A 21,524-nucleotide genomic window follows, 5' to 3' on the forward strand; every position below is an offset into this window, starting at 1 on the left:
GGTAGAACAGTGTTCTGCTATGTATTTGGATTGTTAATAAAAGTATCCTTTTTACAGACTGCATTGCATACAATAAAGGAGGTTATGTGATGGCAAAACAGATGTTGCATATCGAGATTTCGGTGGGAACGCACTTCTCCGTAGTAGGTAAGCGTAAATCACGAATTGATCAACTTTTGGGCTTTGGGAAGCGGAATTTTTTGAGGTTCAATTTAACATTTTTGGGCATAAAAAAAACTCTTGAATAAAGAATCAATGACCTGTAAAACAATTGACCTGTATATTTTAAGAAAGATCAAGACCCTGAACATAGCATCAGAACTAAATTATGGGGTTTCTTGTAAAACTAATATTTGAGTTCTGGTTGTTACGAGGCAAATTTACATTTTTCTAGGTACGTTAAATAAACTTGCTGGTGTACTTAAAATGTGAAAGAAGTGTTTAAAAGGCATGTTCATAATCTTGTGCAATATTTTCGCTAAACTAGACAATACACATTGCAGTCGGTTATGACACATTGCAAATGTTGATCACATCAGATTTTTTTTATATTCTATTTTGCTTACACATATTTGATTTTTTTTTCTATTTTGTAGTTGTGAAGATATTTATAAAAAAATAATAAATCATCGATTCTTTGAAAGTAATATTTTAAGTTCATAAGGTGAATGAAAAATCGAGAATACATTTTCAAATTGCAAAACACATATATTTGCGATATTTAATACTTTTTCTGGATTATGACGTTCTGATTATTGCTGATGAAGTAAAAACTATTTAAATTTTTTTTTTTTTAGTTTTCTGAGCTTTTAATAGAAGTACAACTGGGTTAATTTTATATTTTATACATTATTGCAAGTTCCCATGTAGAAAATGATATAAAAAACAACTCAATTTTTGTGGGTATTAGTAGTATAGTATTTTGTGGGTATAAAACAGAGAGCAATTTCTTCTATAGTTTTGAAAGCAAAGAAAACCAATGTCTTCTGTTGCTGCTTCTTGTGTGTAAGACAACCCCGTTTTAGAGATAAAAAAAACAATCATACGTACAAAAAAAAAATTTTTCAAATCATTCTTTAAATTATATGAAATTTAATTTGTAGGAGAACTTTTAAAAGTTTAAAGTGAAAAAAGGAATAAGAATAGAAATTTCATTTAAAAATTCTCACTTTTGTCTCTTATCACATGTGTGTGTATATTGAAAATGATCAGCAATAAAAAATATAAAAGCAAATGAAAGTTAGAGTCGCCCAATATCCTTACGACATATTAATAGATTTATTCGTATTTATGGAATTCTTAAATTGAAAAAATTAATTTAAGTTTTTTGCTTGTAATATGGTGACGGAATTACAAAAATATTTTTTGTTTTTAAGCACTTTTATATTTAATAAGCACAGTGATTTTAAAAAATGTTTTAAAGCATATTATGAGCAGAATAATACCTAAAAATCTAAGGTGTACAAGGTGACAAATCAAGAAAAAAAAAATTCATTTTAATTGAGCTATATAGTAAGTTAGATTTATAGTAACAAAATATTATTGTAGACAATATAAATGTTTAATGAGTAAGTTTTCTAAGAGCCTACGAAATCTACCGGCTGAAGTATGTACTAATTAATTAATGTTGATATCTCGTTTAATTTATCTTTAGAATGTTATAATAGAATATAATCATTCTTTGATATGAGTTTATTAAAGTTCCAATATTTTTATTAGAAAACGCACATTTACGCATATTTTAAGTATCTTTTTTGTTTTTAATGTCAAGTGGGCAGACATAATCAATTAAAGCTCTACCTAAAACATATTTTTTATTTCATAAATTTTTCAATATTAAAATTTGAATTATTGCTGATTAAATGTTTTTTTGCCCACTTATCAAAAGGATGGTTTTTCAGTGTAATACTATAGTTAAAAGTCCTCACAATCAATAAAATATTTCCCAATATGTGCGCATATCAACTTACCTAAGAAAATAGATTTTTCATTTAATTTTGTACTGTACAATCTTCTGGGAAATTTATTTTAAAATTGTTTATCAGTAAAAGACAATTTACTTTACATGCACATTATAATATTTTATGAAGAAGATTAATCTGTATATTCCATTTGTTTGAATATTATGTATATATGCAATTCAAGTACATCTTTTATACATGGGTATAAGTCCAATGATATAGGGAATTATATGACAAAATTAACGAGTATATAAACTGAAAATTTCTAAGAAATGTTATCATTTTCGGCGCTTTGAACTTTTAAAGGATCAAAAAAATATTTTTAGTAGGCAGCAGTAAAATTTTTCATAAAAACATATTGTGTTTTTGATGTTAAATTTAAGTAAAATAACCTTGATCTGGTGTATTTGAGATATTACAAAAATATTCAAGTTTTGTTTCCAAGTTCTTTTCGATTTTGAAGAGTTTTGGCTGCACACACCGCTAGCTTAAAACTAATTTTCAAATTATTTTAAGGTAAAATAAAGTTCATTTAGTTACGCGTGTAGAATAAAAAGCATATAACATATGTATATGTATATGTAGGGACGTCAAAGAAAATGCGTAATATTGCTTCATCATAAGATAATTTGTATCTGTTATACATATAATATATTATTAAAGGACCTAAAACTTTTCCAGTTATATGCAATCCAAATTTGATTCAATATTCATGAAGATTTATTTGAATTTGGTTGTTTCTTTCGTATCTTGTAATGATTTCATAAAATGTATGTGTGCAAGTAAATTATCATTATACGAAAAACGAAGAAAAAACAAAAACAACAAAATTTTATAAAATTTTCTTTTATCATTGAAAATTTTCTTATTTAATAGAATTTAAAGTTAAAAGAGAATTCAAATTTTTAACATAAAAAGAAGAAAAATTTAAAACCGCTTGGGTAATTTAATGCTTGTACCCACAAAGCTAAGAAATAAATAAAAATTATAATGTCTTATCGCATATTACAATTAAAAATTAAAAAAAAAAAAGAAAAACACAAAAATTTGTACTTACATCAAAAGGCAATTTAAGGTTTCCACAAATTTAAAAAAATTTTTTTTACATACACGCATATGTGCGGGTTTCTGTGATTCTTGTAATATTTTTTAATTAAATATTTTATAAAAAATAATATTCATTATTTTTTATATTTTATAATTTCTTGTCTCTTTCTCTTTATTTACCGGAATTCAGTCATGAGCTTTTACTTGCCACTTATTATAAACTATAATAAATAAAGGAATAAAAAAAATGTATTCTTTCAGGGATTTTTCAAATCCTTTACTATTAGAAAACCGCCTGCAAGTATGTTCGTTTATGTATACATATTAACGTATGTGGATTACATTTTCTGCAAGGTTATCCTCAAAGATCTGTGAAAGTATTCTTAAGTCAAAAATCACAAAAGTGGCGTATGGATCAAAGTAGCACTAAGGCTAAGTATGTTCTAAAGGTTTCTTTTTAATCTGTTTTGTTAGATATTTTAAATTATCTAAAATGTACTTATTTTAATTCTAAACAAAATCTGGGAAGAAAAACAAATAACTCAAGCGATGCTCTGATCTACTTTTTGTTGCCAACGACTTTAATCCTAGAAAATTGTTAAATTTATTACAATAAAAAAGTTTCATACTAAAAATGACACCGATTACATCTCCAATTTAAAAATTGGTTTTAATACTTCTTGAAATTTTGCAATTTAATACAAGCTGAGTTTATGCGTAAATATGCCTAAATATGTAAAATTAGCCTTCGAAAATGCCCAGTTTCCATGGTTTATCCCAAAAGTCAACCAATCCGTGTCATAGTCAAAGTAAACTCACATATAGAATGTCATTAAAATCGGTTCAGCCGATCTTGAAATACACGCGAACACACACAGACCGACAGGCCAACAAACCGACCACTCTCTAAAAGTAGTTAATTTTCGCTTCTTTACTACGGAAAAGTACGCTCCCGCCGAAAACTCGACATCCGAAATTTCGTTCCATCACATGACCTTCCTTATTGTATGCAATGCAGTCGGTAAAAAGCTAATAAACGATAATTGAATTTGATAACATAAAAATATGAATTTTTCGATAAAATTTCATTTTTTGATAATTAGAAAATTATATTTTAATAATCATCATCATCGTCAGGCTTTTTCAATACAAGAACTTTTTGTGTATATTAGGTACGTTACGTTAATGTGCTGCGCAAGGGTACATAAAGTAACATAGTAATCTATAGCAGAAAATACTGTATATCAGTGAACAACAGTATTTTACAGGACTCCCACTATTTTTAATAAAAATTATTTTTTAATAATTTCCCAAAAATAAAAATTCTTAAATTTGTGCATTCAATGGGATTTACTTTGATGTAAATCTTTTGTGGTTCACAGTCATTTTCATTTTTACCAAGTTCTTACTTTGTAAACCGAATGTTTGTAATTATGTATTAATTATTGAAATTATGTAATTATGTTTGAAAAAAATTAAAAAAAAAATGTCTTAATTAAAAGTTGCAGTGAAAACAAGGCTGTTTAATTTAATAAAAAAGTAATTGAAATGTCAATAAATTTATTGGAATGGCCAGAAGGATTTGTGGTCTCTATATGACGCAAAATTTTTTATTTTTTCTCCATTTTTGGCTACTAATCAAATTCTCTATATTTAAAAATTGATGTTTTGTTAAGAAATTTTAGAGAAATGTTTTATTAGCAATGTAAACTTATTTTTGGTAAATTAATAATAATGAATTCAAATTAAATTTTAATTTTTCATAAAGAATTTATACTAAGAGTTTTGAATTACTTATATTACTGCAAATATTTTGAAATAGGAAAATTTTGCAGAAATTTTTGAATAAATAAAAATTTAGTTTTGTTATTGTGCATGTTTTCTTTATAATTCTAAACAATTTACGTACATATATGTACATTTAATATCCTTGAATTGTATTCTTATACATATGTATTTCGAATATATTTGTTTTTTTGAAAATATAAGCTCCTTCTGTAATCTCTTGAGATGATAATATAATGTTTATCATTATTATTCACTTGATATATTCAAAGACCTTGATCTTGAATTTTTTGTTATTCTATTTTGTTATGTATGTGTTTAAAGATTATTTTTGGAAAAGAAAAGTATAAAGCTACTAGGAATTTTTAATTTTTTAATTTTTATGTTTTTCGAAATTGGTTAAGATTAGCATAAAAGCGTAGATTATCATGTTAAACATTTTATCAATATTAATTTCGAAATTAAATTTAATTTTATTTGAAATTTAAAAAAACTGTAAGGTGTAAGGTCTTTCGATTTCTATTCTAAGAGACGATTTATGCAAAAAATATTTTATGGGTCTTCATAGGTTGAAATATTTTATGATATGTTAATAGTAATTGTCATCGAAAATTTAATGTTAAATTGTCATCGAAAATTTTCCATCGATCGTTCGCTAGTTAGAGAAAAAATTCTATTTCTTCTAATTTTTCTTGGACGAAACCTACGAAAATACTTAAGGATTTATATAAACAAAACTAATAACTGATTAATTACATCATATTTCAATTTTACTAATTATTTATCGAGTATAAAATTATTGATTTAAATTAAATTCATTGGTGTAATTTCACATCAATTTATAAATTTATAATCAGAAGAATATCAAAATGGTTAATACCATAAATTCATAAAAATGAAGATAAAAGATGAAAATATTTTCTTTTAGAAATTAAAGAATTTTATTTGTGAAGAGTGAATTACAATGTTATAAGATATTATTGAAAAATATTTCACAAGGCTGCGGATAGAACATTAAATATCAAGTATAATGGATGATGATGTGATTTCTGTATGCTTTATGTCTTTGTTTAACACAATTTTATCTTAAATATTTTGATAATTTTAAGAAGAAATGGATAGAAGTTGTTTATTGCTTATAAATTCACAGATTGTCATTAAATTAAAAGCGAATCGCACTTGAATTTTTGCTTTCAAAAGTCCGATGTTGTTTTGTTTTTGACTTATTACTAAAAGAGTGTAAAATAAGAATTATTGTACCCGTATGTACATGTCATAATTTATAGCTATTGTTTTATTTTTGAATTAGAATTTGAAAAATTATTTTAATATTATGAATTGTGTATTCTAAATCTATACTTTAAAGAGGAATTTTTTTACAATATTTTCAGAATTTCGGAATACTATTATACTCTAGATTCTAGAATATATGTATATTATATAGGAATCATCCAATTTAAAGTATAAAGTGAAAACATATTAAAACTCGATTCGAAATTGAGTTTTTATAACAATTACTAGAATATTAATTTAGTTCCTTGCTAAATTGTAATCTATGAGATTTACGAATAAATAAATAAATTGAAAGTTTGTTCAATTTATAACTGAAAGTAAACCATACTTTATAAAAATTTTATTAAATAATGAAAGAAAAACAAAATTATGAATGAAATTTTGTTGAATTCTTTCTGATAAGAAGTGAAAACATTTTGTACTTAATCAAAGTGGGAGATAATTAGAATAAATTATTTATATGCAAATTATTTTAATAAAAAACGCATATATGGTATAAAATAATTAAATATGCAAATAAAATATGTATATACGCGAATAACACAGGAATAAATTAGATGCCAGAAGCGAAAGAGTTTAAGATGCAAAACAAAATTCAAATTAATTTACATTAAAAACGAGTGAATTTCGAGCCATTCTTAACATACTTTACACATATGCAGCTTATAAAAAAGTATTTTAAATTTATCGATTATCTTGAAATCTACGAAAACACATTTTTTAAGTAAACACATTTTTATCGCAGGTGTGATATATGTGAATTATAGCATTAATATTTTGTGTACAAATTCATAAATGTTAATTATATAACAAAAAAATTCTTATTGTACGAAATAAAATATTTTTGATACGCATTAACAATGTATGTATATTTACATATATATTTATACATAAACGAAATTTATAATACATTCCATATATTAAAAGGATAATGAAAATAAAGAAAAATTAAATAAATAAACTAATGTAGTTATAGTATAAGAGTTAATTAAATTGCCTTTCCTTTCAATTATTTTATTAATTAATATCCAATCAAATTAGTATAAATTATATATGAGCACATAGTGACACATGTAAAAACTTTGTAACTACCAGCAAAGTATTTTTAAGATAAATTAACGCGAAACAAATCTCTTGAAGAAATGGAATTAAACATGAAGCAAACATCGATTGTTTCATTACTATGAAATGAATTGAAGTTTATCAACCACAAACGTTATAGATAATCGGTAAATGCAAGTAGACCGACTTGCATAACAAACTTGAATGAGCAATTAGCATTACCAACATGCATAAACAACAATTTACAGGTTATTACTACTCGTATATATAGCAATCAGTATGACTAGAATACATAACCAATTGGCCTGACCAACATGCTTGATCAGCTTACATGACCAACTTGTATGATCAACATGCATTAACAACTTGCATGAGCTATCGGCAAGACTAGCATGCATGACCAAATTGTACGATTATAACTTGCATTCATGTTTGTGATGAACACCTTGCATGAGATATTGGCATGACCAACATGCATAACTTGTACTAACATTTCAGTATACACGATAAATTTGCACGAGTAATTGGCCTGACTAATATGTTAATTAATTTGCATGACTGATTAATTTGCATGATTGACTAATACGTATGCATTTCCAACTAACCAATTCGTATGAGTATTATTCAACAGTATTAATCAACATGAACGACCAAGGTGTATGATCCGGCACTTTTTTATTCAGCTTTTACCAGTTTGATCGAATTAGTAGTGCTGGAGCAATGGGTATGATCAAAGGGCATGTATTAGTTTATGAATAATACATTTATTTAGAAGAAATACAACATGCGTTTTCCTGAATCTTTTTTTGGGTATTCGGGTCTAAAAGAGCTACTAGAATAAAGCAGTAGATTTCGCCAAGACCATTCCCCGTATGATAACATTATGTCAAGCTGAAATTTTAGTACAACAGGGTTTAAAAGCAAAAATTATTTCACTAAAATTTCCGAATCCGAAAGTTTTCCAATTTTTTTTTTAGAAACTATCCGGAAATTTCTTTAAACAATTTCTCAAATTTTCAAGTTGAACGTATTGAAGTTTCATATGAGAGTGCATAATAACAGACAGAAAGATATCCATTTCTTTTTAAAAACATGTAGAGAAAGATAGAAGAAGATAGGTAGATAAAATTTTATTCTTATGTGATTAATAAGAGATTAATTTTTAAAAATCTATTAATATGCTTATCCTGAAACTATGCAATATAACCACCGTAATTTTCTTATTAATTACATACTTTTTATTTTGATAATTTAATTTTGAATTCTCATACTCAACTAATAATATTTTGGTCTGTTGATTATATTTTATTTTAAAAATTTCTAATATTTAATAATAATTGTCTGGTTTTTTATTATAAAAATAGAATTATTCTGTTATTGATTTATTAGATTTTATGTGAAAAATTTAACCGCAGGTTTATTTTTAAATTGTTAAAGAATCATAAATTTTTTCAAAATTTTTATGAATATTTTAATTCGTTTTGGTTTTAATTTATATTAGTGTATCCTTTTGCTATGACGTAGGTATATAATAAAAATACCTAATACATTAAAATATATTTAATTGCGTACATAATAATTTTATCCTCGTTAAAAAAATAAAAAAATGTCCTTTTATAAATAAATTAAAAATTTATTTATTTTTTTTTCATTATAGGTTTATCGGTTTGAGAATTATAAATACCATAAAAAAAGGACCAAGGTATAAGTCTATTAAGTATTAAATGTACAAAAAACAAAAAAAAATTTTGTTAATACTTAAAGAAAAAGGGACATATCACGCAGTTAATAAAATTGTGAAAACAAATTCTTTAAACTTAATTTATTAATAGACGAAAAAAAAACAATAAAAATTAAATACAAAATAAATAATAAAAAAGTAGAAAGTGATAGAAAGAGAAAGAAATAGTTCATGTTTTCTTTCAGTAACAAATGACTCTTAAAATATACTGCTATTTTTGTTAAAGCAAATAGTCCTGTTGAATTTAAAGTATATATATGTATGATTGTACGAGTATATAGATAGGTTATATACTTAAAATTTAATTTTTTTAATGGCGTATTTTACAAAATTAAGTTTTTTGTTTGTTGGTGTTGCTTTATTTTTCAAGCAAGTTAATTAAATTCTGATTGTGTTCTTTTTTTAAACTATATACAAATTTTATAAAATCAAAATCAGCTGGTGTGCTTCGTATAACATAAGATAAATTGTAAAATACATACTATATGCAAATCTTTTCGGATAATGATACCAGAGGTGAGTGAAATTTAAAATAATTTTTGTATATTATAATAATATTGTAATACAGTTATTTTTGTTTAGTGAGTATATGGTAAAAATTGAGGGAATTCGGAAACCTGCTGTTCAGTAAATAACACTAAAGTTATTTGTTATTTGTACTAATGCTGTAGGCGTTTGAACTTTAATTATCTGTAGTCAGTCCATCAAGTTTGCAATAATATTACATTTATGATAATGTGAAAATCGAACGCTATTCAAGATTTAAAATTATTACAAATATATTGTGAAGCTAGACTGCTAATGCTATAATTTTCTATTAGACAATTAAGAATTATAAATGTTAGGTGGTAAAAATCAAACACTTATAAAATATCGAATTAGTCCTTGAGTCGAAAATGTATTGATGTTGAATTTTTTATACAATGAAAAAATTCTCTAATTACAATTATTTAATAGAAATAATTAAAGAATTGTAAGAGCAGTGGTTTAGTTGAATTGTAAATGGCAGTGGAAACATAAAATTTTCGATAGCTTTTAAGATAAAATTGTGATTTGGAGAGTTGTTGTGTTCGATACTGAGTTAGATTTAGTTGAATTTGTGTTTAGATATGTAATTTACGAAATGTTGATTATACGTCATAGACATTATAAACTTTTCAATATATTTTGCTTAAAATTTATAACATAAAGCTAATTTTATACAAAAAACTTTTATGACAAGAATTGTAATACTATATTTTAATTATATTTCAAATTGAAGCAAGAAATAAAGCTAACATGAATTTTTTACTGTAATTAAATTTCCAATTTCCTTATTTCTTGCTGTGTATTAGAAAGTATTATATTCTTAAATGGTATATACATATTGTATAACAATTAACAACATATTGTGTTTCTATATATACAAATTTAAATAATTACAAAAATTTTTTGATATTTAATAAGAGCTTTTAAGTAAATTCTTTAATAATTTACAATAGAAGAAAAAGAAAATTTAATGAATGTTTTATTTTTCCAAAAAAGATTAATGGCTACAAAATATTTTGGTATAAGATTTCTTATAGAGATTTTTATTGGTTTTTCTTTCTGGAAGATATTCTTTAGTTTTACTTTACTAAAAATCATCATGTTTCCTTTGTTTTTTGTAAAGGGTTATATTTGTAATTATTTATAAAATTTATATTGTTTATTAAATATAGGTTTGGCTATTTAGTTTTAAAATTTCATAGAATATAATATTTGCTTTACTTATTAATTGGTGTAGTTTTCAGAACTTTATGTGATACTGAATTCAATTTGAGTTTATACTCGTACATATATTATGTCTGTTCCGTCATGTATATTGTATATACTGAATATTTTACCTACAAATTTCACTATAGTTTAGAAATAATATCGTTATGTGTGTGCCAAAATAATGAATGTGCTCTTTTTTTAAGTTGTGAGTTCAGGATACCAAATTATTTATTATTAAAAAAATTTTAAAAATTGTTAGTTTAGAACGTGTGAAATAATGGTTTTGTAGTAGAAAAAGTCTTTTATGGTTAATATTCTTTAAGAAAAAGAGAATATTTTGGTATTCTCAACTCAAATTTACCTGACCATTGATGCAGTGGTTATGGCACCGGCCCTTTAAACGAAGGGTCTCGGGTTCAAACCCCGGTCAGGTCACTATGAAAATTATATTCAATATTATATAACTTAATATGCAAATACTAATAAAATATTATACAAGTAATTTTCAAATGTTCATAATATTCGATACTAAAGACTAAGAAAAATAAACAGTAAATATTAATAAACTGAAATATTTAATATAAATAAAAACTACGGTAGACTAGTCACCTACCTAGCTAACTCTCTATGACTATAGAAACTAGAGCATCATAGATATCATGCACTAGCCCTATACTCCTCCTAGGAGTGAAGAAGGAAAAAAAAAAAAAAAAAAAACTCAAATTTACAAATAAGCACATTCATTGGCTTAACACACAAGTGACGATATGGCACTTTCTGAAATTGAAAATTATTGTATTGCTTACATTGATTGCAATGATAGTTTCCTTTATGACACCACTCAAAAATTTGAATATAATTCGGACTTAAAATCCTCAACCTCGTATGGAAGATATTATTTATATTAAATTTTTAAATTAAATTTTCCATTTGTGTCATATGAGATATAAAACTTTTAAAATTAACAGATTAAGTTTGTTATTTTTAGCACTTTTCCAAAAAATTTTTTGAAAAAAGTGCTTATTAGTTTCACTCTGTCCGTCCGTCCGTCCGTCCGTCCGTCCGTCCGTCCGTCCGTCCGTGGACACTTTTTTTGTTTACAAAACTTCTACACCCTTGAAGATAGAAAGCTGAAATTTTATATGTACATAGATCTTTACTAGAAACTTACTTCCGTAGAACAAAATTTTTACCTATCTCCCCCCCTCTAGAAGTTATACCCCCCCAAAACCTTAAAAATGGCCTTTTTTAACTATTTGTTGCAATGAAACCATAAGCATTTTTGAAATTTTGCAAAAGCAGAAAGGCAGCGGCTTGCTTCCCTAACGCGGTATACTACAGTTAAACTTTAGAAAAACAAAATGGCCGCTCAAATTTACCGTTATCTAAAGTCCTTTTTTTCCAAATTTTTGATGTCGTTTTTCTTCTAGATCCCAGCCTGTAGAAGCTTGAAATTTTAGAGACTTTTAGATATTAACAAATAGTTCATTTTGTTGGAAGAAAATTTTTTTCCATCTCCACCCCCTCTCAAGTTATCGCCCCTTGAAATTTGTAAAATTTGAATTTTTGACACCTTATATTTCCGAAATCGCACGTTTTTTCAAATTTCTATAAACGCAAAAATTTAACGGTAAATTCCATGACATTAAAAAATATAACTATTTTCCTTAACTCATACAATTAATCCTTAAAATCAAGCATTATGTTAACCCCTTTTTATATTAATTTTTGCTTTATTTCAAAGACTGCATAAATCGTTCATCCTAAAAATATGCAATCCTAGAAAGAGTTTTGTATATGAATGAAAATAATTTTAATAGTGTGATAGGTATACATAGACTGTATTTAAAAGCAGAATTTTCACTTGTTGAAGGGAAAAGTGCTACAATACAAACCATTGGTTTGACCCAACTTTATTTTTTCTTAAAAACTCTACGCATATACTTGAAAATTACGTAGAATCTATATTGTTCTTACAGATTTAAATTTCGTCTATTGACCAATACTTATGCATAACAATATTTTTATCAAGATTTTTAGGACAAAGAGCACACAGCCCTTTTTTTTTTTAAAATTTCAGGATAAGAGGCTGTGTACTCAATACATACCCGTTGACTAAATAAGTGATACGGTATTTATATACAATTCAAACTTATGAGTTATATTGTGTAATTATCAAGGATAATATTATACAATATAGCTCCTTTTTTGTTAACAATATTGCTCAATATTTAGGGGAAGCTATGACATTTTCACAATACTCATAGCTTCCTCCAAAATTTATCTGTCCGAACTTCTAACAGTTTTTACATACAATTAAAGTAATTAATAAAATATTACTACTTTAAATTTTATAATATTTTTGTTTTGAGGTTAAATAAGAAAAGAATAAAATTTTAGATTTTTTTTTTGTAAATTAAAAACCTGAAGAACATTCGAGCAAACCGTTCTGATCTAAATTAAATTCCAACATTTTGTATTTTTTTTTATTTTTGTTTTTTGTTGTCGTTCATTTCCTTTTTGAAAACTTGAATAGAATATAAAGGTGATGAAGAGTTTAATTCCTTTAAGGAATACAAAAGTAAATTCTCAGAATTCTACAAAATTAAATTCTTATAGAATTTTCAATGTCCTTAAATGGAAGAAAAAAGTTTTTTATTAGAGGAAAATTTGAAATTTAAAATTTAGTTTTTTGTTATTCTTTTTATAGCGAGTGTTTTTTTTTTGTTTACATTATTTTTATTTTTCCGTTGATAAATGTTGGCAGCTAGGACTTTAAGGAAGTTGTGCAAAATGAGATATCCTTTAAAAATGATTAAATGATAATATTTTTTTATCATAAAAATTTTAGAAAATAAATTCTTTGACCATTTGGGACTGTTTATTTCTTATTTAATAAGAAGATTTCAAAGAAAACAGTGTTTAAAATTTCTTAACAGATGTTTTTGAAATAAATTTTTATTTTTTTTTAATTCCATAATTAAACACAGATTTTAAATATATTTTGTTTTTTGAACAATGAAACCTAATGTAGAGTGATAATAATTTTGAAAATTTTTTTATTGTTTTTATTCTCAACGAAGTGTGCAAATTAAATCAACCAATTTTCTGCCAGTGTTATGAGAATATCTTAAAGTTGATATTGATCTAGAGATTTTGTTGAAAAAATGTGAATATGAATACAATAAAAATTGTGTTGTCTTGGCGCCCGATTTGGTTTTAATGAACCGTCAAAATATTTAAATTAAAATTTCAAAAGCTTTCATCTTTATTAGTTTCCATTTTATTTGAACAACTATTTTAATTGACTTTTAATTAAAAATATTTAAAAAATATGAAATTTAATAACTTTAACAATTCATTAATAAAATTCAAATAGTAATAATAACAATTAGTATTGTGTTTGTACTTATCAAATTTGTAATTATTTAACTGAATAAGGCCAGAAAACTTTTATTTTTATAAATTGATAAAAGGAAAAATCTATCAGCATATAAGCAACGTTATTGAATATTTTCAGGTATAAGTTCTTTATATGCTAAAACCTTTTAAGGTCTGATTCGTTAAAACCCCTGGAACTCGGAAACCCTTGGAGATATGGCACCCAGTCTGGAACAAAAGTGTTATCTATTTTTGATCTTCTAACCAATGGTATATGTTGTTGTATAGCTTTCTGAATTACCCTGTATATGGCCCGTAATAGAAGCTCTGTTTTTTTGAAAAGCTATAATTGGCTCGTCGTATTGTTGGTTGAAAGTTAATATATAAAATTTCATGAAACACTCTTTAAAGATGATCAAAAAAGCAAAATCTGCGTGTCAAAGTAGATATCTCTCCAAAAATATTTGATTTGTTATTTTCTATTATGAAGTAGTCGCATTTCTGTTGAAAACCCAATTAAATTTGGTGCTATTACATAACCTTTCTTACCTCAAACGATGGGTAATGCGATAGAATACGATCTTAATGCGACCGATCGTATAAAATTATATACACTGATCAAATTTTGGTGTAAGTCAGGTTTCTACAACTTGATTTTTATATTACGGACCGAGTTTGAGATTTAGTTAAACCTTTAGTTAAACAACAACACAAACTAACAAACTTTTAAAAAACAACTATCATTCAAAGAAAAGGAACTTCTCATAAGACTAAAATTTAAATTTTTGGTAGTACATTAGGTAGAAGATTACTAGTTTAAGTAATTAAAATTCGTAATGAGATTTAAAGATCGTTTGTGAATCGTGTACAAATCTTTCATAAAACTAATAACAATAGCTTAATAAGGATTATTCAGAGAGTATGTACAAAAATTATAAGCAAAATAAAAATTTGTTTAATGAATTCGAAGTAAAAAAGAGAAGCATAGAAGGTGGCGTGGCTTTAGTCGTCAAATAAAAGAGCATTAAAGGTGTTCTGATAAAAGAAGTAGTAATCAATATTAAGAATACAAGTGTTTCGACTTTTGAGCTTTAAATAATATTCATACTGAAACGTATTTTATCATAATTAGATTGCTACTTTAAGTTTACTCGAGCATGAGATGCCAAAGTAATTTTATTGTAAAGACACTTGAAATTTTTTAACTAATATTTTATTGCGCGAAATTGTTGAAAAAATCGATTCCAAAAGTTTCCATTTTATTATTATTTAAGAAAAATTCATAAAATATTCTAACACTTTAATCTAAAAATATTGAAAGTTTTAATAAGGATCACTTGAATAATCTTAAATAGGGGGGAAAAAAATCTCAATGTTATAAAATGAATTTTATAATTCAAATTCAAAATAAAGTTTACAGAAAAAATAATGAAAGTAAATATGTACGAAGCAAAGAAAGCAAATTATTCAGATTTCTATAAATTCATGCTATTTCATTAATTCATTTTATAGCCAAGTGAAGCCTAAATAATGAATGGAATTTGATTTAAAAGTAAATTAAAAGTTGTCCCACATTTTGTTTTATGTAAAAATAGAGAAAGATTTTTTACTACGTTTTTATTTTTCTATAAAGAAAGCGAACAATAATTATTGGGTTGTTCTATGAAATCTTAGAGTGCAAAGATAACTACGTAAGATTAGAAAATAGAATTTTAATGAACAATTTATTAATGGCAGAAGTGTAAATACGTTGTCAAGGTTGTTTAATTTTATTTATATTAAATTCTATTAAATTACGATTTGAGTAAACCATTTGTTACGGCCCAGCTTCATATGCTTGTGATTTAATGAAGTCTAAAGAAAGAACCGCGGAAGACCCGATTTTGATATAATAATCTTGTTGTCATTAATTTAAAATAAAATTTATAATACCATTCATATTAATTTTTGTAAAAACATAAAAAAATTACAAATGTAAATAATATTTACGTTAATATAAAATGACTGCCATTTTTAATCTTCTTCTTAATTTCATTCTAATGATTTTTCTTTCGAAAATTTAAATGAAAAATTCTCAAAAATTGAAATGTTGAAATCTGAAGGAAAACAAATAAGCAAATCAGTAATTTTTTTTTTAAATTTTCTAGATTCCAGTTGATTTCCTCAACAGAAAATACAAAAGAAGAGAAAAATTCAAATAAAGGTATTGTGAGTACTTGAATATTTTGTTATTTTTCTTGTAAAATTTTAAATTTTTTTGTATTAAATAAAACGAAATTAGCGTGTAATAAAGAACATGGCATGTTCTATTAAGTTTCTCAATGTGACACTTATGGTATAGGGAGCAGAAAATTAAATCGAGTCCTTTTAAATTAAAATATCCGTCAAAACGGTTGATTGAACTAAAAACTTTTATAGGCATAGAAATGAGAAAAATTTCTTTTTTTTTTTTTTTAAATAAATTTGAAAAAAAAAGTTTGAATTATTATTGAAATGAATATTTACAATAAGGGTTTTAGTAAGCAAAAATATTAATTTGAATTCAAAAGTAGAAATTTATTTCTCCACGTAAAATTGCCCACGCTATAAACGATTCTCAATACGTTTCAGATGGTCGTTAAGCAATTGATTTTTCAAAAGAAAATAATCAAAAAGCATTTAATAGCAGAATTTGCTTGGTACTGCTGATCACATAGATTAAATCCAACTTTTGCATTTTAGAATGCAAAAAGCTTAATATTATCGACTGCAATCGGCTGGCGCATATGACAACATTGCGACGAATACTATCTTTAAAGATAAAATTAATACCATTTAAAGAAGTACCTCCTGGTGATGTACCGTTTTCTAATAAACAACAATAAACAGCATATTTATTTTTGGGCAGTATGTATAATATTTTTAACCAAAAAGCAGCTGAAAACAATTTTTGGGTAGAACAACGCATAGAAGGTGGGATTCTCGGCTGTTCTTAGAAAAATTTGATGCTGTGGCTGATTTAATTTTATTTTATTTTTCCAATTAATATTCTACAATAAAAATAAAGCAAGTAAATAATTCTCTTGAAATTCTTATAGTAAATGATTAAAATTTCATGGTCATAACAAGTTTAAGGATTGTTTAAATAAGTAAACTAGGAATTAATTTTAGCAAGGGAAATTAAAATATTATGGGCCCATTCCAAGTGCACAATATATTTGAATTTTATTTTAATAAATTATAATATATATGTATATATTTTTATGTGTGTCAAAATAAATTAATTGTCCATGTATGGTATGTTCATAAGGGGTTTTTTTTGGAAAATTTAATTAAATTTATTTAATTAGTTCTTTAATTTAAAAACCAATTTATTTAATTAAACCAAATAAAACTTTTATAAATTATTTACACTATTAATTTTAGAAAAAAAGTTTTTGTTGTACTTATGTGTGTAGAAGAGCTTAATAAAAATTATATTGTTCTAAAACCTAGATAAGAGAAATATTGTTATTTTTTGTAGAATAGTTACGCAAGTATTGTGGGAAATTATTTATGTGAAGGAAATTAACTAATATTTATAACTCTGATGATTCTACATAATATTGTTTAAATACATAACGTTCAAAAATGTGAAGCTATTTACAATTAAGTAAAATGCGAATATATTTCTATAAAGATATTTCAATCGGAGATCGGAATACTTCGGAATATAATATTAAACGTTGTTTTTGGAAATTTTGGTACTTTGGTATACCGCTGAATCTACATAAAGTAGATATATAATCTAAGTAAACTGCAATGAAATAATCTACCATAAAACTGGAATTCACTGTTTAGAAAAATCCTGTTAAAATTTCTAAAAGTCTTTAAAACCTAACGGCTCGAAGGTCATAACAAATTGTAAGGCTTTCTGTTACTGAAAAAGTTAAAAATTTTTGGTTCCCGTTTAGAAGAAAATACTGTTCTATATTTACTGCATACCGATTTCATGATATGTGATAAATTTTAGTAGGTCAAAGAATAAATGCATTAGACAGCTACTCGTGATAACAGCCTTAAAGTCCAGAAATAAAAAGCGCCTTTCAATTAAAACTTTTGAGAAATTAATACCAATGTTTGATTTAAATTTGTAAAAATTAAATTCTATTATCTATGGTTGTTTAACTATGTTATATTAGTAACAGTTTAAGTAAGAGTTTCCGAAAACTCAGCGGAATGAAATCGAATTTCTGGTTTGTATATTCCATGTGATTTTTAAAGGTTCAAATTTGGTAATTGTCAAAAATAAAACTTTAAACAAAAACTCCTATTACTAAAAGTTTCATCATAAAATAAAATTAAAATTAAAATCAGAAAAAATAGAATTGACCGTGACAACTCTCTGATACCCGTACGAATTGTTATTCTATGTGCGAATAAAAACGTCATAGCTGACTATGGGACAGACTATGGGACTTTAAGCTGCCATATTGCCGTATTAATTTATGCAAAATTTCAGTACTGTGTTTTCCACAGTACTGTGTGTGCCCAACTACTATTGAAGTTGTATGGCAGCTACCAGAAAGAGCAAGAAATATTAACGAATTTTATTAAGCACATCGCCCCTACTAATAAATTTTCTTGTGTGAAATTTCAATATTACAGCTTTTGTAGTGATATAATCAAATAAATTTTAAAGTTGCATGGCAGCTACCCGAACCAGTACTCCGATTATATCAAATTTAAATAGGGTTCTGGCACTTACTATAAAACATCATTTATGAAAATTTGATGAACTTAGTTCAATTAGTTTTTGAGCTATTGTTGGGGCGGACGGACGGACGGACAGACTATGTCTAGGTCTAAATGAACTCAGAATTCGACGCTGATCAAAAACATACACGTAAGACTATGTCTCAGAGCATTATTTCTTAGCGTTACAAACGGTAAGGCAAATTTAGTATACCCTTCGCACATACGTTGGTACGGGTATAATGAGAATTTAAGAATTTTAATATTAACGTTGGAATTTGTTAGTCTAGTAATTCGGTGTACATATGTTTAATATTTATTCACGTATAAATGATATATATACATAAAATATATGTACGTATACGCACATGTAGGTATTGTTATGCTTACATACAAATTTAAAATAAAGTTTTAATAAAAACTATTGTTCTATTCAAGTTTGTCAAAACTTAGTACATATTTGGAAAAAGGACAAATAAAAATTGTTTACACACACGTTTACAAAATCTAGCAAGGATGTTTATACATTTGTTTAAAAAGTATGCTTAATATCCTCGTATTTTTACAACAATTTCTAATTTAATTTTAAAATATCCTAAATTTTTATGTTTTCTTATTTGTAAAAGAGATGAGGTCTTGTGATTTAATAATATTTTAGAATTTAAATTTACAAATTTTTGTTGAGGGATGAAAAAAAATTCTTTTTTTTTTGCATATTTGGATCAACATTTATATTTATACGAATAAGTTGCATCTTGAGAATAATACCGCAACATCTCTAAATTTATACTTTCGAGTAAATTAAACTTTGAGTTTAAAGTTATTTTGAATTATTGTGGTTTAAATATCAATTTCTTTTCATAAAATTGGTATAAATCGAAATATTGCTGCAACTTATTTTAAAAAACCTTGTAATTTTTCAATATTTCTCGGTATTTAATTAAAGTATTTTTTGAGTTAGGGTGATATTGCAAAATATCGCGGTAAAGAATTTAATTTTAAGTTAAATATTTAATTTTCTGAATTCAGTTCCCAAAAGAAGAATTCAGAAAATTTTATAATAAGCGCGGTCATTTTTGATATAGAATTACGTGATTTGGTGCAAAATATAGAGAAAAATCTTGCGCTTTTAACTACATGCCTATTTAAAAAATTAACACTTTTGAGATGTTTCCGTTACTCTTGCATATTTTAATACTTTATATGTGACTATGTACCGAAGGTTCTAGTGACTTTTTATTTAAATTTTTTTACATCTATTCAATAAAAGTACGTTCATGTTAACACACATGTGCTTATAATTTATTATATAATATCATACCTTCTAATACAGTGTTTAAATTTTCATATTTAAATATTTAGGCCGGCATTATTAAAAATTCCAAAAACTAAAAATAAGTTTCCGAAACAACATTTAAACAATTCTTTTTATGTAATAAATTACTTGATTTTATTAAATACTTTAAATATTTAAATAAAAAAAATTTAGAAAATTTTTTGGAAACTATAAATTTAATTAAGTCATATTGCGTTTATTATATAATTAAATTATTTGCTATATGCTTAGTGTTACTGAAAGGATTACAGGATTAAATATTAAGAAAATAAACCGCATGTACCACACTTATGTGACTAAAATATGTGCATAAAGTTTTGGCTTTAATTTTAATAAATAACTTTTCTTTATTGCTCACAATATATTAAAGCATTGCGGTGGCAAATTATCATAACATTACGTTATTATTTGCTATTGCTTATTTGAACATAATTTTAAAAATAAAGCCATTTAAACCCACAGTATGTGATGCAGTAAAATAATTGAAATAAATAAGCATAAAAATTGGAAATTTGGATAAAATTGGTGTTGAGGTGGAAGAACTTTTTTTTTGCTTACTGAATACAGTAGTACAAACTGTTTATGATTTCGAAGCAATATACAAGTTTTAAATTAATGAAAATTAAAGGGAAAATAATAAATTCGGATCAAACGAAATGGTTTGTAAATTTGTACTTTTCTCTTGAACAATGGACAATTATTTACTAGCTATAATTTACTAGTTTATTAGTTTTTAATAAAAAACAATAAATTAATATTCTTTATTAAACTATTTAAATTATTTTCATTAATATACCAAAAATTTTCATTAATATATAAAATCGTTGCATACATCTAGGATGAGAAAAAAAAAATTAAAGTAGCGTTTAGATAATAGTCGAGTTTTTAAGGTGATGTAAGTGATTTAGAACAATAATACGTAATTATATTTTGTGATGTTATGGAATTTGTTGTTAGATTTTTGATCTTATAGAAATTTGAGAAAGCTAGTGAAATAGAAATTTGAGAATAAAGGTGGAAAAAAATTTTCTTTTAATGAAATAAATTTTTTATAATATAAAAACTGTTGGTTCCAACGTCCATAACATTTTTTGTTTTTATTAAACTTTTTCTAAATTTTGAGTTTGGAAATAATAGATCTAACTCAATTTACGGCAAGGAACGAGCAAATTAATTATAGAATTTTTGTTTACTTTGTTTTTGACAAAACACGGAACGGATAGTGCTTTTGCCTCTCAGCTTCTCATTTAATCATTTCTTTGTGTATAAGCCATTTACGGTAAATAAGAGAATTTTTTATAAATAAGAGAAAGTGCATATAGCACATCTTTATTGTAAAATGAAAATGGAACCATATCTTACTTATTTAATTGTTAAAGGTTAAGTTTGCTAAAATATCTGTTTTACTAGTTAATAAGAATTGATTTTAACAATTTTTGTTTAGTATTTTAATATTATCTATTACAAA

At 25.1% G+C, this 21,524-nt stretch overlaps 1 protein-coding gene across 3 annotated transcripts in view; it reads left to right on the forward strand.

Moving 5' to 3' along the window:
• The first annotated feature begins 9,191 nt into the window (after positions 1-9,191).
• The window catches only part of LOC129609102 (neuropeptide F receptor), a 73,042-nt gene continuing 60,709 nt past the window's right edge, over positions 9,192-21,524 (forward strand). For 2 of the 3 annotated variants that reach the window (XM_055520978.1, XM_055520994.1), the window contains exon 1: positions 9,192-9,405. In XM_055520978.1, the coding sequence (XP_055376953.1) occupies positions 9,394-9,405 (12 nt within the window). In that variant the 5' untranslated portion in view covers positions 9,192-9,393. Of the gene's footprint in view, positions 9,406-16,154; positions 16,211-21,524 lie in introns of all 3 variants that reach the window. The other variant, XM_055520986.1, reaches the window with a different exon arrangement.

This window comes from Condylostylus longicornis, unplaced genomic scaffold (genome assembly GCF_029603195.1).
Source record: "Condylostylus longicornis isolate FDR11 unplaced genomic scaffold, ASM2960319v2 ptg000004l, whole genome shotgun sequence".
Classification (NCBI taxonomy): Eukaryota; Metazoa; Arthropoda; class Insecta; order Diptera; family Dolichopodidae; genus Condylostylus; species Condylostylus longicornis.